Raw genomic sequence first — 15,839 nt, 5'->3', positions numbered from 1 at the left:
CGAATTTCAGGTACCTCGTCGATTTTGCCAAACTGAAAAAAAAACAAAAAAAAAAAACAATAAAAATCACAAGCTTTTTGGTCAAGTTCGCTATTAAAAAATATATCGAAACGACAAGTTAAAACCCTTACGTTATTCTGAGCTGACAACAGTTCCAATATGGTTCTATAGTGTAGTGGTTATCACTCTCGGTTTTGATCCGAGCAACCCCGGTTCGAATCCGGGTAGGACCTGATTTCCTTTTTTGTGAATTATTTTTTTTTCTCTTTAAATCCAAATTTTTCATATTTTATGTGTTGAATATAGCAATGTCGTCACGATACGATAGGTATATCACATTTGATATATGATCTACCTTTACGGGTAAAACATGTAAACGTAGTGGGTTGGGTGTTGGGTGTGTCTATTGTGTAGGCCATCTTTATCATTTTTTCTTATTTCAGTCATTATTTTTTTTATTGGGTTCAGTCCTTAGAAACACCCGTGGAGAAGGGCACTTCTCTATAGCGAAGTAAGGTTGGGGCGAGCCATTAGGAAGATTACTAATTGGAGAGAGAGAGGAGAGACAGGAAATCACAATACATATATAATATAAGTGTTTGATTTAGGTTGATGTAAAGGAATAAGGACAAAGCGAAATTAAAGAATTAGCAGAAGAATATAAAAAAAAAATAATAAAATGGCTAGTAGGAATCAAGTGTTGGGTCTTTATAAGCAGATCATAAAGAATGCGAACAGGTTTAATGACTATAATTTCAGACAATACTTTTTGAGAAAGGCACGTACAGAGTTCAGAGCTAACAAAGATGTGGCGGATGCTAAAGTCTTGGATGCCCTGATCAGCGATGCCCAGAAAGACCTAGGTGTTCTTAAGAGACAATCTATTATCTCCCAGTTATACACTTTCGACAAACTGGTGGTTGAACCCCTTCCTAAGGAAAAATAAGATGAAAATACATCATAAGCTCATATATAAAAAAAAGGAAGAATAACAAAAAAACTACATACCAAATACAAATACAAATAATTAAATACTGTTAATACTATATCATGTGATCAATACAAGTAAACGAGTATTATAAGAAAGTTATAAGGGCCCTCCCATCGTACAATTCTAATTTCTTTCTTTTACACAGAAACTGACGTAGGATGGGGTGAAAATTTTTTTTTTCAGCGATGAAAAAAAAAAAAAATTTTTTTTTAGCGATGCGATGAGCTCATCGCTTTCCCATTGTTCTTTTTTTTTTTTTCTATATATGTACTTAACAGTTAGAATATATTTAAAATTTCTTTTCTTTATTTCTTGTGTCTTTGATTCGTAATTCTACAGAGATCAAACATCTACAACTACAATAACTATAACCATAAGATGAAGAGAAAAGGTGATACTCAGGAGAATGGTGCTAAGCAAATCCAGTTAGAAGAGGACAAGGTTAAGTCTCTTTTCAATGAGAAGTTGTGGACGAAGGAGTACAGGGAGGAATTGAAGAATCAGATTGACACTTCTGCGCCATACCACTGGGGTAACATCCACCAGTTGGTTTCTGATGATCTATTGCGTTCTGTTCGTAAGGAAATTGAGACTGAAATCCACTTCACCAAGAAGGAGACCGATATCTACAAGGTTAACCAGAGTGGTGATTTGGCTAACCTTTCTGGTTTGGACTGGAATGACTTGTCTAGATTGCCAAATATGTACAAGTTGCGTGAGATTTTGTACTCTGATGTCTACAGAGACTTCATTGGTTACGTTACTGGTGCTGGTAAGCTATCTGGTTCCAAGATGGACATGAGTGTGAACACCTACACTAAGGGTTGTCATTTGTTGACTCACGATGATGTTATCGGTTCCCGTCGTATCAGTTTTATTCTATACTTGCCAGACCCTGACAGAAAGTGGAAGCCTCAATACGGTGGTGGTTTGAGACTATTCTCTAGTATCTTACCTAACATTCCAGAGACTGACCCATGCGCTAAGTTTGTCCCACAGTTCAACGAAATTGCATTCTTCAAGGTGTTGCCTGGGTTCTCCTTCCACGATGTCGAAGAAGTTAAGGTTGACAAGCACAGACTATCTATCCAAGGTTGGTACCACTTCCCTCAAGAGGGTGAGCCAGGTTACACACCAGGTCAAGAAGAAGCCTGGGTTAAGAACAACACCTCTACTTTGTCTCAATTAGAGACCAACGTACTACAGGACTTCGAATATCCAAAGCAAGAGAGAGACATCTTGCCTCACCACCAAGTTAAGCACTTTGAAAAGATACTTTTCGCTGCTGATGGTAAGAAGGTTGATGAAGATGAGGTTAAGAGTGTTGTCCAGGACACTGATTTCTTGTCTGAAGAAGAATACAACTACTTGTCTAAGTTTATCTCTTCAGAACACTTGAGCAAAGAAGGTATGAAGAAGCTCCAGACTTTCTTCTTGGCAAACTCTACTCTACAGATCAAGGACTTCTTGAACGAAGAATACTCTGAGATGTTGAAGGAAATGATCAAGGCTGAAGAACTAGAAAAGGAATGTCCTTATCTTGCAAAGGATGTCGAAAGCCCATGGGCTACCGCCATGCCAGCTCACAAGTGGAGATACATGTACATCGATGGTAAGAACCCACGTAAGCTTTTGAAGGCTTCTGATATTATGGAAGCTCTAAACAACGAAGAATTGCCAAACTTCGAACTATTGAGAGAGACTTTACAAGGCACTGAAGGTGTTGAAGCTGAATTGAAGTTGATCGACTTGGCTATCTTCTACAAGAGTACCATGTTCAAGAAGTACTTGACCCTATTGACTACTCTATGTCCATTGAGTGAACAAATCCTAATCAGAAGATTTAGACCAGGTAACGATTTCACCTTGGCTACTCAATGCCGTCTAAATGAGTTCCTACAAGACGTTGAGGGTGTTCTTGACTCCATCCTTGTCGGTAATCTAAGTCTGACGCCAACTGACGGTTGGGAGTCCGGTGAAGTCGGTGGTTACGAGCTATACATGATTGATGACGAAAACGCCGAAACGGAAGAAAGACTCCACAAGGACGTTGAAGATGCCTCTGTCTACCGTACCGATGACAACGGTGACTCTGTCTTGGTCAACAGCCCACCAACCTGGAACACATTCAATCTAGTCCTAAGAGATCAAAGTGTTCTTGAATTTGTCAAGTACGTCAGCTGGGCCGCTAAGGGCAGCAGATGGGACATCAAGATGGAATGGGATGTCAAGTACATTAGCGAAGACAAGGAGTAGACTCAATTCCTTATTATTTTTTTTATTTCTTTATTTAATCACCAATGGTGACATTTTTCAATTATTTTTTTGGGTTGGGATATTAACCATTTTATCGTATAGACATAGAATAAAAAAACTATTTGTTCTCTTTTATCTCAACGCATTTTATTTTACTATTATTAATTTCTCATTTTTTAAACTCATTTAATTTCATTTTCATTTTGTATTTACTAATATTTTATTGGAATGTTAATTTGTACTTCATATATATTTTTGTACATTATTATACTAAATAAAAATTATATACATGTTGCCGATATTATTATCAACTTGGGGGGGTTCATTGAGATTAATCTAGAAAGTTGGTATACCTGTGAGTCTTGGACATCAGGCCAATGGCTTGACACCTTCTTATAGCCTTAGCCATACGGCGCTGATTCCTAGCTGAAAGACCAGTTATATCCCTGTGTAGGATCTTACCAGTAGAACCAACATAGTAGGACAGAATCTCAGGACGTGCATAGAAATTCAACGGATTCAACCCGTGTTTCTCAAACAGGTCCAGGTGAGCCATCTTAGGAGAGTTCATCTTCCTGTTCAAGTTCAACCGCGCCATAGAGAAGTCAAATGGATCATATATGGAAGAACGTGAAAACTGAGGCACAAAATTGCTGTTAATGCTCTTAGAGGTCTCCTTCTTGTCAAAATCGACGTCTATAACCGACTTCCTCTTGGGGCTTATGTTGACTACCCAACGTTGCTGCTGCTTCACTAACCCAACCACTCGGGACACAGAATTCCTACTAAACATATCGCTTATACTATTGTTGATTATAAGTTTAAGTCCTATAGTATAAACTATTCAAATCCTTTGTAGTATTACTTTTATGAAATGAATTGGCCCTTTTGATTAAATTTTTTTTAATGTGCCCTTTTCACCGAAGGCCTTAGGAGGCCTTCACACTGACATAAGGGCCAGAGTACATAAACGATATTTAGTTCTAAAAAGCTTTTAGAAATCAAGTATAGCCACCATTGGAGTACGTTTTTATATCAAATCAACAACACATAGGAACAAGGAAGAGTTTCTTGCGATGTTGAAATTGGAGGAGAAGCGGGAGTTAGAGCCCCAAGACGAAGCTACAAAGAAGAAGAGACGGTATAATTTCAGGAGGACAGTACAGCTGGACTATTCAGCAATGAATGAAGGCGAGAATAAAGTTGCCAAGTTTATGCACCCTCATATTGAGCAATTTAACCGTGAGTTTGAGAAGTATGTGTTAACTGGTGATGAAGGGACGATGAGTTATGACGATTATGTGGATAAATTTGAGACTATAGAAGTACCCTTACGGATTCGAGACCCTGAACGGAGTGGGATATGTATCCAAGTGGAGGATTCTGCAATTAGATCTGTAGATAAAGTTATGCAGAGTGTTGGGGAGGATCATTTTGTCAATGTTATGGATGTGCAGTCACAAGAAAACGAGAGGTGGACTATGAAGCAATGGACAGACTATTTCAGCAAACCTCACGATTCAAGAGATAGAATACGGAATGTGATATCTCTTGAAGTTTCTGATATACGAGGACTTTCTTTCAACAGGCCTAGCATTGTTGATAAAAAGGATCTAGTAGACATAGTATGGGACGTCCATGAAGAAAAAGGTACAAATATAGATATTCCCAGGCCTAAAGTAACTAAATATTGTTTGATGTCGGTGAAGGATGCATTTACGGACTACCATCTCGATTTTGCAGGTACATCTGTGTACTATAATTTGGTGTTTGGTAAGAAACGTTTTATACTTTACCCACCAACGCCGAATAACCTGGAAAAGTACATTGAATGGTCTACTAGTACATATCAGAACTCAACATTTTTGGGAAGCCAACTTAGTGATGGAATTGCTATGGAACTTAATAGCGGTGATCTATTTATGATACCTGCTGGTTACATCCATGTAGTATATACCCCTGAGGATTCCCTTATATTCGGTGGTAACTACCTTACATTGCGCGACTTATCAAAACATTTGAAAATAACTGATGTAGAGAAGGAAATTGGAATACCCAAAAAATATACCTTCCCAAACATAGATGAGGTTATGGGCAGAACGTGCGAATGGTTAATTAAGCAGGCACTTAATAACAATCGTTACGATTTGGGCAAAAATGCAATCACTAGTCTTGTTAATTATGTGAAGCAAGGTAAGACTAAGTACAAACCAGTAGATTTCTCTGACAAGAGATCAATGTTACGACAATTAACGGATATATATTCTTTATAAAGACATAGTAGTACCATATAAATGTTCAATTATTTGATTTAAACCAAGCATGATAAAACAGCGGGTTCTTATTAATAATATTGTCATTAGTATTAAACATTATATAAATATATACCATGTAGTATATTATTCATGTGTTTGTGAGATATCTCACATTTTCTATGTCTGTTATTGAGCTCTTCATATATACCTTTGAAAAAAAAAAAGCGTTCAGATTAGCATTTCATTCTATTCATCTCAACAGATCTATTATCCCTCATAAGTATATTGAAAGCCATTTATTATAAATATATTGTGTGAATTTTTTTTCCTTGACACCATTTTTTAGTACAATATATTCGAAAATTAGGGACCTTATAAGTTTAGTCTTTTGATTTGTTCTAATCTTTCATCGACGGCATGTTCGAATTGTTCAATACCCTCACCTGGTTGTTCATCCAAAAGCTTTTTGTGGATAGATTGTAAAGCTTTAATGGAGTCCATCTCATCAATGACACAAGAAATATTAATTTCGTTTGCACCTTGAGAGATCATTTCAATGTTAATACCTTGTTCGGCCAAGGTGGTAAACATGGTACCGGCAATACCAATGAACTGTTTCATTTGCTTACCGACCAGAGAAACAATAGCCATCTTTTTAATAATATCGACAGAACCCAATGGCTTCAACTTTTCGACAGCCTGTCTCAACGACTTCATGGACTCACTATCTGGGATCGGAAGAGCCATAGAGACGTGAACCTCTGAGGTAGAAATCAAATCGACAACCAGCTTGTACTTATCTAGAACGGTAAAAATTTCAGCCAAGAAACCATGAGACAAAGTCTTTTTATTGGAGTGAACGTTTAACACAACAATGTCGTTCTTAGTGGTGATAGCAGTGGCACCTCTCCTCTTCTTCTCAAAGAAATTGGATTCGAAAATCTCAGGTGGATGTGGAGGGGTGGATTCACCTTTCTTTGCTACGTTATCTGGGTAAATGATGGTACCGGTACCCTTTGGATTTTGAACGTTTTTGATTCTGATAGGAATCTTAGCTCTGATGACTTGTTCCATGGTGAATGGGTGGATAACCTCAGAACCATAGTAAGTCAATTCAGAGGCTTCCTCGGGGGTGACCATGTTCAACAGACGAGCTTGGGGAACTTTACGTGGATCAGCAGTGAAAATACCATCAACTTCCTTCCATACTTGTAACTCGTCAGCATTTAGTGCCACAGCGATCAAAGCTGCACACAAGTCAGTGTAACCACGGCCGACACCGTTGAGTAGACCCATAGGTACGTAACCGAAAAAACCGGTGAAGACAGGAACAATTCTCTCCTCAGAGTTTAAGAAAGGCGCCAATTTCTCCTTCAAGGCCTGAACCAGAAACGTGTAGAATGTGTTATCTAGAGTAGCAGTCTGGTAGTCTGATGGAATAACTGTGGACAAGTCGACATACTTGGCTTTGCAGCCGTGGTAGTTACATAGTGCTGCAATAAACAAACAACTTAGTTTCTCACCACAGGACATAACCAGGTCTGTAGTTCTATTACTTACTTCACCCAAAATCTTGGAGGCGGACAGGTACTTATCAACCAAGTCCAGCTCTTTGTTAGTGTCGGCAATCAACTTTACCATCTCAGAAGAGTCTCCCAAGTATTTCTCGGCATTGCTAACGTGGTCCTGCCTTATCGTCTCGATAATTCCACTGTAATCCAAGTCCTGAGACGCAAGGTCACAGCATTTCAGCAGTCTAGAAGTAGTACCCTCCTGTTTGGTGTAAGAAGACCTAGCTGAACACACCACAGCAACATTGTTATCAAACCCGCCTTCACTCTGAGGAGCAGCATAGTACTTCACAATATCATCAACAATCTGGGTAGCAAACTTACCAACAGAAGTACCACCAAATTTCTGCACAACCCAGTTAGAATTAGCACTAGAATACATTTTATTTTTTATATATTTTCTCTTATAAGCTCCTTTATGGTGTCTTCTTTCTATCAGGTACTTGATAACCAAGCTTTTTCGTTCTAATGAAGTATTTGAGATACGAATAATTATTTCAAAAGACAACAATAGCTTATAGCTGATTTATATAAGAAGGGAACAGCATCGAGGATTGACGGTTTATCCACAGTTTTTTTGGTATTTAGTATTTTCAAGGTACCTCGCACAGAAAACCCCGTAGTAATCAAGGAAAAAAATTTTTTTTTTCAGCAATTTCTCGAAATTATGAGTAATACCCTCATCGAAGCTTTTCGGAATTTGGTTCAATACACCTTTCTAAGGAATATATAAGGACTATATAAGGAGGAAGTTATGTGTAAGGAAGCGTACTAGTTGCGCTTGTAAACTTCAACAATATTAATAAATATTAATTGCCATTCATACAGTAGGATATTGAGTAATAAACATGGGACCACACCCTATATCATGAGTCATTTACCTGTTCGTGTATTGATATATAAGGAATTAGATAAAATCCCATAAAAAAGCTTATAATTATAAAATCTAAAGTATATAAAGATAATAAAAAGAAGAAATAAAGCCACTTATAATGAAAGATCGATATTGAAAGAGAAATGGTAAAAAGTAAAAAAAAAAAAAATAATAATAATAAAGTCGTTATTCGTGGTACCCTTTTTTTTGCTTCTTGAGTTGTAGGAAGAATATAACCAAGAAAGAAAAAAAAAATAAAAGAAAAAATAAATATAAAAGTCATCAATCATTTACATCATTTTTAATAAGACAAAAGTTAACATCATCTCCCTATCGTAGGGCATTAGCGAATGGGTTTCTGAATCCATCCATAACTAAATCGACAGAATAGTTCTTTCCGCAATTATTATCCCAAAATTCTAATCTATGTATATCATCTCTTGTAGTGTACTGGATACAGAACTCGATTCTTGCTTTGCCAGCCCATTTACTTGCATCGTCGATAACGAAATGGAAGACGTCCATGGCGCTTCCTCCAGGGACTACGCCATCTCCGTCGCTGACCCACACACACTCCACCTCACCGACGGTTCTCCAACCGTTCCATGTGTACCTAATGACTACACGTTTATCAAAGAATATATTTCTAACCAGCACTCTGCCGCTGAGGAGTCTGGTGTTCATAGGAGTACCGTTGTCGATCCCCGAGCCGGGACTGAAGAAGGCTCTCTCTCTGTGAATATGTAAAGATAGTTCCTGCAAAAATACCTCTTTTTTCTGCGACAGGTTAATGAATATATTTAATTTCAGACTCTTAGGGTTCTTGTTGCTTAAGATCGGGAAGTTCTCATTATAAAGACCCACGACACGATGTTGCTGGTGCTGTTGGACATTACCGGAACTGAAGAAACTTTGATTGGGGCCTAACATGGTGGGTCCCAGTTCAGACCTGAAGGTGTTCATTACAGGTTTCTGCCCATTGATTATGTCTTTCAAGGAAGTTTGACTGGAGTTTGCCGAGTTGTCACTCGAAGAAACAGGCGATGGTGAGTCATTATCATTATTTTCTTTATCGGACTCCCCGGACTTGCCCTCTTTATTCTGTATAGCTGCAAATCTCTTACTCTTCCTCAATTTCTTATCCTTCTTCGTGTTGTTGTTGTTGTTGTTGTTGTTGTTGTTCTGAGGTGGAGCAGTACCATTGTTCTCCACTCTACGAGACTCCATCTCGAGGGCGTGCAGCCTGTCCCTTGTCTTCTGGTCTAGCGACATGTTCTGCATCATCGCGGAGATTTCGTCAGCTTTGTTCCGGGGCTCGTCTGAGTAGTCACCCGTGTAGCTACCGTACTGGTCGTAGATATCAGCGTTTGATACATCTATGGGCCTCTCGTTCTTGTTGAAATACCTGACGGGGGCCTTCTGGTCAAAGTGCACACTCTTACTCCTCACCAGCTTGTTAGGTGCCCGCACCGACACATGCATGGGGGCGTTCAGACCAGGAGTGCTAGGCAGCGACTTCGACCTCCGTTTCAAAGAGCTCTTCACCAACTCACCGGACTTCTTATATACAGGCGGTGAGAACGGCGCCACCATCGAGTCATCAGTGAGCCCGTCGAGGTTCATGGTGTCCAGCCCCGGCAGCGTAGACTTCGGCGACAACGGCTCGAACTCCTCCACGGGACTGTTCCCACCACGGCTCGTCTCCGAGACGTACTCCTCGTAGTTCGAGTCCACGGTCCGAGAGTGTATGTTCTTGTTCAACTGCGTGTTCCGCAACAGCTCTTCTTCAGGAAACCGATCCTTGTTCATCTGCGAGACACGCTGCGGCTTGTGCAGAAACTGCAGCGACGTCGCCGTCGAGGCCCCCACAATTGCACTGTTCTTCCGCCCGCTCGGGCTCCGCACGTTAGAGTCCGCCTTAATATATGTCATGGTCCTGCCATTCTTTCAAAAAAAAAAAAAAGAGAACTTTCAAAATACCAATTAATGATTCGTTAGAAAGTTCTTCTTTCAACAACTTGTCTTTGGGCCATTCCCTTAATAATGGTTTTTTGTTAAAAAAGAAGGGGAGAAAATACAGAAGCCACCCCTCTACACCGGGTAAGGGAACGAAAGTAAATAAAAAGAGAGAAAGAGAGGAGCTCAAAAAGCTCTTTTTATTATTTTAGTTGGTATTAAAGATTTAAGATTGCAAAAAAGTTGAAAGGGGAGGAGAAGAACAATGAGTCGTGCTAGTAAGATCACGTTTAGTGTCTGTTCTATACTGACGGTGAGCACTGTTATCGGTGTGCACTATGTGCAGGCCATGGAGCGGGACACGCTCCACCAGGGGCCTATCAAGGACGCGCAGCGTGTTGCCGAGAAGAAGAGGAAGCTGATGCCCGCTGCCACGGACGAGAAGAAGCTGCTCAACAGGAACGAGCACGACATCCAGCAGGAACTCCGGAGGAAATACGAGGCTGTGCAACCGCTCAGCGGAGAGGTCGTGACAAAGGACGGCGAGAGAATCGAAAAATGAAAGTAACAGTACCCCTTGTAAATAGCAAATATAGACCTTAGTACGAAATATGGACATTTAGTACGAATAAAAAAAAAAGCAATATTGAAATAGGAAGTACTGCTGTACGACCACAGGCCTTTCCTCTGCTGAAAAAAAAACACATTTGATAGGAGAAGAGACAGAGAGAGAGAGGCAGGAAAGAAAAAAAAAGCAATAGCAATCTTATCTCTTGTACGTAATTACTGTAGTAAAAGATAAGAATAGGGATTTGCTTATATTGGTATGACCCTATTTTTATGTATTGTATTTGCTGCTGCTGCGATTGCAGTGATTTGGTGCAGTAGTGATTTGGTGATGCTGATGCGATTGTGATGCGATTTTTTACACGACCAACAGTAACAGCGGGGGGGCGGTGGGAAGGCCTTCTTTACTATCTATTGCTCAATCCGGAAAAACTAAGAGAGAATTGCTTTTTTTTTTATCTTCTCTAATTTTCCGGTTTAGCTGCTAATTAATTTAATTTATATTATATTATCTTATATTATCTTATATTATATTATATTATCACGAAAAAAAAAAGCTCTAAAAATCTGTAGTGGGGGAGCTGGTAAGACTTTACTTCTTTTTTTTTTCAACCTCAACTCTTAACTTCTTTTTTTTTAGGAATAGATATATAATAAAGGAATTTAAAATATTTATTTCTTTATTTTATATGACAAGACAATAAAAGACAATAAGACAATAAGACAAAGCAAAAAAAAACTTATTATTATAGAACAAATTACAATGTCCTATACGGATGATAAAAGGGATTACTATGACCTGGAGATGCATGTGGACTCCAGTGATGTCAATAGTAAGTCCTCTCCTATGAACGACAAGCACTATGTGGAGATGGATACCACGGAGATCAATGACAACACCGATGTTCTTGAGACCAAACTGTCCATCTTCAACAGGCTTGCTGCGATGATCAGTGCCGAGACGAAAGGTATCGAGCCCATTACTGACGATGAGAAGAACGATGACTCGCTGATAAACGCAGCCTCTATGTGGTTCTCGGCGAACATGGTGCTGCCGGCTCTGGCTATTGGTGGTCTCGGCCCGCTGGTGTTCGGTTTGAACTTCGGTGTCTCCGTGCTAACCATCATCTTCTTCAACATCCTGGGTCTCTTGGCTGTGGCCTTCTTCTCTGTCTTCGGTGCCAAGTTCGGTCTGAGACAGATGGTCTTGTCTAGGTTCCTGGTCGGTAACATCACCGCTAGAATCTTCGCGCTGATTAACTCTGTGGCTTGTGTCGGTTGGGGTATCGTCAACACCGTCGCAGCTTCCCAACTGTTAAATGAAATTAACCCAGGTCCTCACCGTCTGCCCTTGTGGGGTGGCTGTATTGTCATCATCGGTGCCACTATCTTGGTCTCTTTCTTCGGTTACAAGATCATTCACGTCTACGAGAAATACTCGTGGATTCCAAATTTCGCAGTCTTCTTGGTTCTTATCGCTAGATTAAAGATCTCTGGTAAGTTCCACAACGGTGACTGGGGTTCTGGTGCTACCACCGCCGGTGCAGTGTTGTCCTTTGGTTCCGCTGTCTTCGGTTTCGCTGCTGGTTGGACCACTTACGCCGCTGACTATACCGTGTACATGCCAAGAAACACAAACTCTTACAAGATTTTCTTCGCCTTGACTGCTGGTTTGGCCTTCCCATTGTTCTTTACTATGATCTTGGGTAGTGCTTGCGCTCAAGCTGCTGTCTTTTACACCCCATGGCAAGAATACTATAACAAGAACGGTATGGGTGGTTTGACCTTTGCCATCTTGGTTCCAGATTCCTTGCACGGCTTTGGTCAATTCTGCTGTGTCATCCTTGCCATGTCTACAGTCGCCAACAATGTTCCAAACATGTACACCATTGCTTTGTCTGCTCAATCTGTTTGGGAACCATTCGCTAAGATTCCAAGAATTGTGTGGACTATGATTGGTAACTTGGCTGCCCTTGGTATCTCTATTCCAGCCGTTTACTTCTTCTCCACTTTCATGCAATACTTCATGGATTCCATTGCTTACTATCTATCCATCTATATCTGTATTGCCTTGTCTGAACACTTGATTTACAGACGTAACAGCTTCAGAAACTATAACGTTGATGACTGGAACAACTTCCAGAAATTACCAATTGGTATTGCAGGTACTATCTCGCTAGTCGTAGGTGCTTTCGGTGTTGCTCTAGGTATGTCTCAAACTTACTGGACTGGTGAAATCGGTAGATTAATCGGTGAATACGGTGGTGATATTGGTATTGAGTTAGGTGGTGCTTGGGCTTTCGTCGTTTACAACATTGTTAGACCATTCGAACTGAAATACTTCGGTCGCTAAGATAATCAATCATAACTCACTATTATTTATTATTCCTTTGCATGGTTTTCTGCTTTTATGAGCCAAAACCTAACGAGTCTCCTTTTTTTTGCATTACTAAATGGATCAACAATCCGAACTTCAGCATTATTACTTCACTGTATTACGTTTATTCTAATTGCATGTAACTTTAATTAATTAATTATATATAGAAAATAAAAAGATAAAAATATTCGTTCTTATTATTAATGTTGCTCTTTGAAAAGAAAAAAGAAATAACGCATTAGTTCCTACGTTGTAATGATACAAGTATAAGAGAAAAATATTACAGGTATTCTACGGTCATCATTTTAACTTGTCTGCCACCTTTTGAACAAGATAGCAGTGTTGACACCCCCAAATCCGAAACTATTGCAGAGGGCGTAGTTGATATGTTCTACAGTAGTAGGTTCTTTCACGAAATTCATTTGTGATGACTCAGCATCTTCAAAGAGATTTTTGAGGTTATTGGTATGAGGAACAATTTTATTGTGTAAAGAAAGTACTGTAAAAATACTCTCTACAGCGCCGGCTGCGCCCAGCAAGTGACCCATGGAACCCTTGTTACTTGATATATGAACAGGGTGCTTCCTATCGACATTATCTATCAGAGTAGAGTATATAGCGTGAGTTTCAGCCGTATCACCTAACTTAGTAGAAGTTGCGTGTGCGTTGACATAGTCTACATCTTCTGGTTTAACATTGTCGTGAGAGAGATCTAGTGCCATCTTCATGGCACGCGAGGCGCCTTCACCATTTTCGGGAGGTGAAGTTATGTGGTGAGCATCACAGCTCATTCCGTAACCTACAACCTCTGCCAGAATGTTGGCGTTCCTTTTCTTAGCAGTCTCAAGAGATTCCATAACAATGATACCAGCACCCTCACCTAATACAAACCCGCTGCGATTCTTGTCGAATGGTCTCGATACACCATCCAACGTTATGCTCTTGGCTCTCAGAAATCCTGCCAGACTTAACGGGTGTACACTAGCTTCAGATGCCCCTGCCAAGCAAATATCTTGCATGCCAAGTTTGATCATGTTGTAGCCATCTCCAATCGCATTATTACCAGTAGCACACGCTGTAGAGACACTGTGAGAAGGACCTCGAAGATTGAACTTGATAGCTACATTTCCAGCAGCCATATTCGTCAAGATCCTAGGAACAAAGTACGGGTTCACCTTATTCTTCTTCGGATTTGAATCGAAGCTCAACGATGTCTCATAAATGTCAGCAATAGATCCAATTCCAGACCCTATGAGACAACCGAACCTATCTGGATCAACCAAATTCTTGTTCACTTGTAACGCCTCATTGAGCAGACCAGCTTGTTCCAAGGCCTCATAACTAGACAACACAGCAAGCTTGATAAAACTAGACATCCTTCTTTCATCTTGAGGACTGAAAAGTTCCTTATTGCGCTCCACCAATTGGGCCAGCCCTTGGACCGCACCAACACTCAATTCCTCCGGAAATATATCCCACTTCTTAAATATCCCATAATTCTCTAGTTCCCTCAGCCTGGTGATACCGTTACTGTCAGATTGTAACAGACGTCTCCAGGACTCCCGAACGGAGTGACCCAACGGAGTCACACACCCGAGCCCAGTAACCACTACCCTTCTAGACATATTTCAGACTGCTGTTCCTGCTTTACAACTAGGTACCAATCCTGGACAGACTCAAACATCTATCTAGCTCTCAACCATAAGCACCAGATTTATATAGGAACTATTACATCCGATCTACTCCGGCCTCCCCCGGAACTAATCGGAGGAAAAGAAATAGAAAAATTCAAATTTCCGGGTAACTATGTGCAGATCCTTTTTTTTTGTTGTTGTTGGTTTAACGGCAAAAAGGGCGAAAACACAACACCTCTTAAAGAATGAGAGAGACCAGCCTGTTTAGTTGTCGAGAATCTAATATTCTATCATTATTCTGATATAAACTGTAATATTATTTATTTAAAACAGTATTTAACTTGAAAGAACAAGTTCAAATTAATTCTAAGAGGACACCTGTTTTCTATATTAGATAAACAGATTAAATCACACGGAGAGAAAAATAAAAGAAGAGTAATTAACAATGAGTTATTCTACGTTGACTGTTGTCCAATTGAAAGAACTTCTAACTAGTAGGAACTTGCCAACTGCTGGATTGAAGAACCAATTGATTGAGAGACTTGAAAGCGATGACAAGACCAAAGGTGTGAGTGCTCCAGAGGCTGTTGAAGAAGTTTCTGCTCCAGCGGAAACTAACACTGATGTTGTCGAGCCTGTTCCTGAGGTATCAGCTGTACAAGAGAGTGCTGTTGAGCCAACGGAGGCACATGTTGAGAGTACGGAGACTACGGAGACTGCTGTTGAAGCTGCACCAACTGAGGAAAAAGTAGAAGAAGAAGAAGAAGCACCAATACCTGTCAAGGAAGAAGAGAAGAAAGAACCAGAGAAGGAACTATTTGACACATTGTCCTCTGAGGAGATCAAGCAGAGAGCCATTGAGCTTATCGACAAGAAACTACACCGTGCTAAGAAGTTTGCTGCTGAACAAGAACAAATTGACACTCTGGAAAGAATGAAGACGCGTATCGAGAAGTTCGGTGTTGAGCGTAACATGCCAATTGCTGTCGAGTTAGGATTAGTTAAGCCTCAAGCTCCTAAACCTAAGCCAATTAAAAACAATCAAGGAAGAAAAGGTGGTAACAACAGAAGAGGTAGAGTTAATAAGAATAGAGGTGGTCGTAGAAGATGGTAACCCCGTTTGTTATTGTTTTTCTTATTTTTTATATTGTTTTACTTTTATTCCACTTTTACTTTTTTCCACTAATAAAATAACTTTCCCCCACACCCACTACTCCATTCTTGTAACGAAATAGAAAAGATTCTAAAAAGTTTGTTTTCGTCTTTATTTTTTATTTTAAGAAGTTTTTATTATATTAATGTTTCCCTCAAGGAGTAAAACAAAAGATATCTTGATACTCGTTTCGCATTGACCTTTG

General features: G+C 39.9%; 10 protein-coding genes across 10 annotated transcripts; 6 read left to right on the top strand and 4 right to left on the bottom strand.

The window, feature by feature from the left end:
• Positions 1-679: 679 nt before the first annotated feature.
• On the top strand, positions 680-946 carry ISD11 (Isd11p; the record flags this gene model as incomplete). Its single annotated transcript, XM_071055074.1, has 1 exon — positions 680-946. One exon carries the CDS (start codon positions 680-682, stop codon positions 944-946), a length of 267 nt encoding a protein of 88 aa, XP_070909767.1.
• A 423-nt stretch (positions 947-1,369) lies between these two features.
• Positions 1,370-3,247, top strand: TPA1 (oxidative DNA demethylase; the record flags this gene model as incomplete). The annotated part of the gene is made up of 1 exon (XM_071055073.1): positions 1,370-3,247. One exon carries the CDS (start codon positions 1,370-1,372, stop codon positions 3,245-3,247), a length of 1,878 nt encoding a protein of 625 aa, XP_070909766.1.
• Positions 3,248-3,578: 331 nt separating this feature from the next.
• RSM18 (mitochondrial 37S ribosomal protein bS18m) lies at positions 3,579-4,040 on the bottom strand (the record flags this gene model as incomplete). Its single annotated transcript, XM_071055072.1, has 1 exon — positions 3,579-4,040. The coding sequence occupies one exon, from the start codon at positions 4,038-4,040 to the stop codon at positions 3,579-3,581; it is 462 nt and encodes a 153-aa protein (XP_070909765.1).
• Positions 4,041-4,323: 283 nt separating this feature from the next.
• Positions 4,324-5,520, top strand: JHD1 ([Histone H3]-lysine-36 demethylase; the record flags this gene model as incomplete). The annotated part of the gene is made up of 1 exon (XM_071055071.1): positions 4,324-5,520. One exon carries the CDS (start codon positions 4,324-4,326, stop codon positions 5,518-5,520), a length of 1,197 nt encoding a protein of 398 aa, XP_070909764.1.
• A 354-nt stretch (positions 5,521-5,874) lies between these two features.
• Positions 5,875-7,455, bottom strand: HOM3 (aspartate kinase; the record flags this gene model as incomplete). The annotated part of the gene is made up of 1 exon (XM_071055070.1): positions 5,875-7,455. The coding sequence occupies one exon, from the start codon at positions 7,453-7,455 to the stop codon at positions 5,875-5,877; it is 1,581 nt and encodes a 526-aa protein (XP_070909763.1).
• An 822-nt stretch (positions 7,456-8,277) lies between these two features.
• On the bottom strand, positions 8,278-9,879 carry GIP2 (Gip2p; the record flags this gene model as incomplete). The annotated part of the gene is made up of 1 exon (XM_071055069.1): positions 8,278-9,879. The coding sequence occupies one exon, from the start codon at positions 9,877-9,879 to the stop codon at positions 8,278-8,280; it is 1,602 nt and encodes a 533-aa protein (XP_070909762.1).
• Positions 9,880-10,168: 289 nt separating this feature from the next.
• On the top strand, positions 10,169-10,465 carry PET117 (Pet117p; the record flags this gene model as incomplete). The annotated part of the gene is made up of 1 exon (XM_071055068.1): positions 10,169-10,465. One exon carries the CDS (start codon positions 10,169-10,171, stop codon positions 10,463-10,465), a length of 297 nt encoding a protein of 98 aa, XP_070909761.1.
• Positions 10,466-11,233: 768 nt separating this feature from the next.
• On the top strand, positions 11,234-12,823 carry RNJ42_04903 (cytosine permease; the record flags this gene model as incomplete). The annotated part of the gene is made up of 1 exon (XM_071055067.1): positions 11,234-12,823. The coding sequence occupies one exon, from the start codon at positions 11,234-11,236 to the stop codon at positions 12,821-12,823; it is 1,590 nt and encodes a 529-aa protein (XP_070909760.1).
• A 329-nt stretch (positions 12,824-13,152) lies between these two features.
• CEM1 (fatty acid synthase CEM1) lies at positions 13,153-14,472 on the bottom strand (the record flags this gene model as incomplete). The annotated part of the gene is made up of 1 exon (XM_071055066.1): positions 13,153-14,472. One exon carries the CDS (start codon positions 14,470-14,472, stop codon positions 13,153-13,155), a length of 1,320 nt encoding a protein of 439 aa, XP_070909759.1.
• Positions 14,473-14,926: 454 nt separating this feature from the next.
• THO1 (Tho1p) lies at positions 14,927-15,595 on the top strand (the record flags this gene model as incomplete). The annotated part of the gene is made up of 1 exon (XM_071055065.1): positions 14,927-15,595. One exon carries the CDS (start codon positions 14,927-14,929, stop codon positions 15,593-15,595), a length of 669 nt encoding a protein of 222 aa, XP_070909758.1.
• Between the last annotated feature and the right edge of the window lie 244 nt (positions 15,596-15,839).

The sequence above is a fragment of the Nakaseomyces bracarensis genome (assembly GCF_045282275.1).
Source record: "Nakaseomyces bracarensis strain CBM3 chromosome Unknown Scaff13_0, whole genome shotgun sequence".
Taxonomy (NCBI): Eukaryota; Fungi; Ascomycota; class Saccharomycetes; order Saccharomycetales; family Saccharomycetaceae; genus Nakaseomyces; species Nakaseomyces bracarensis.
Note: the sequence above shows the minus strand (reverse complement) of the source record. Positions and strands in the feature narration are given on the sequence as shown.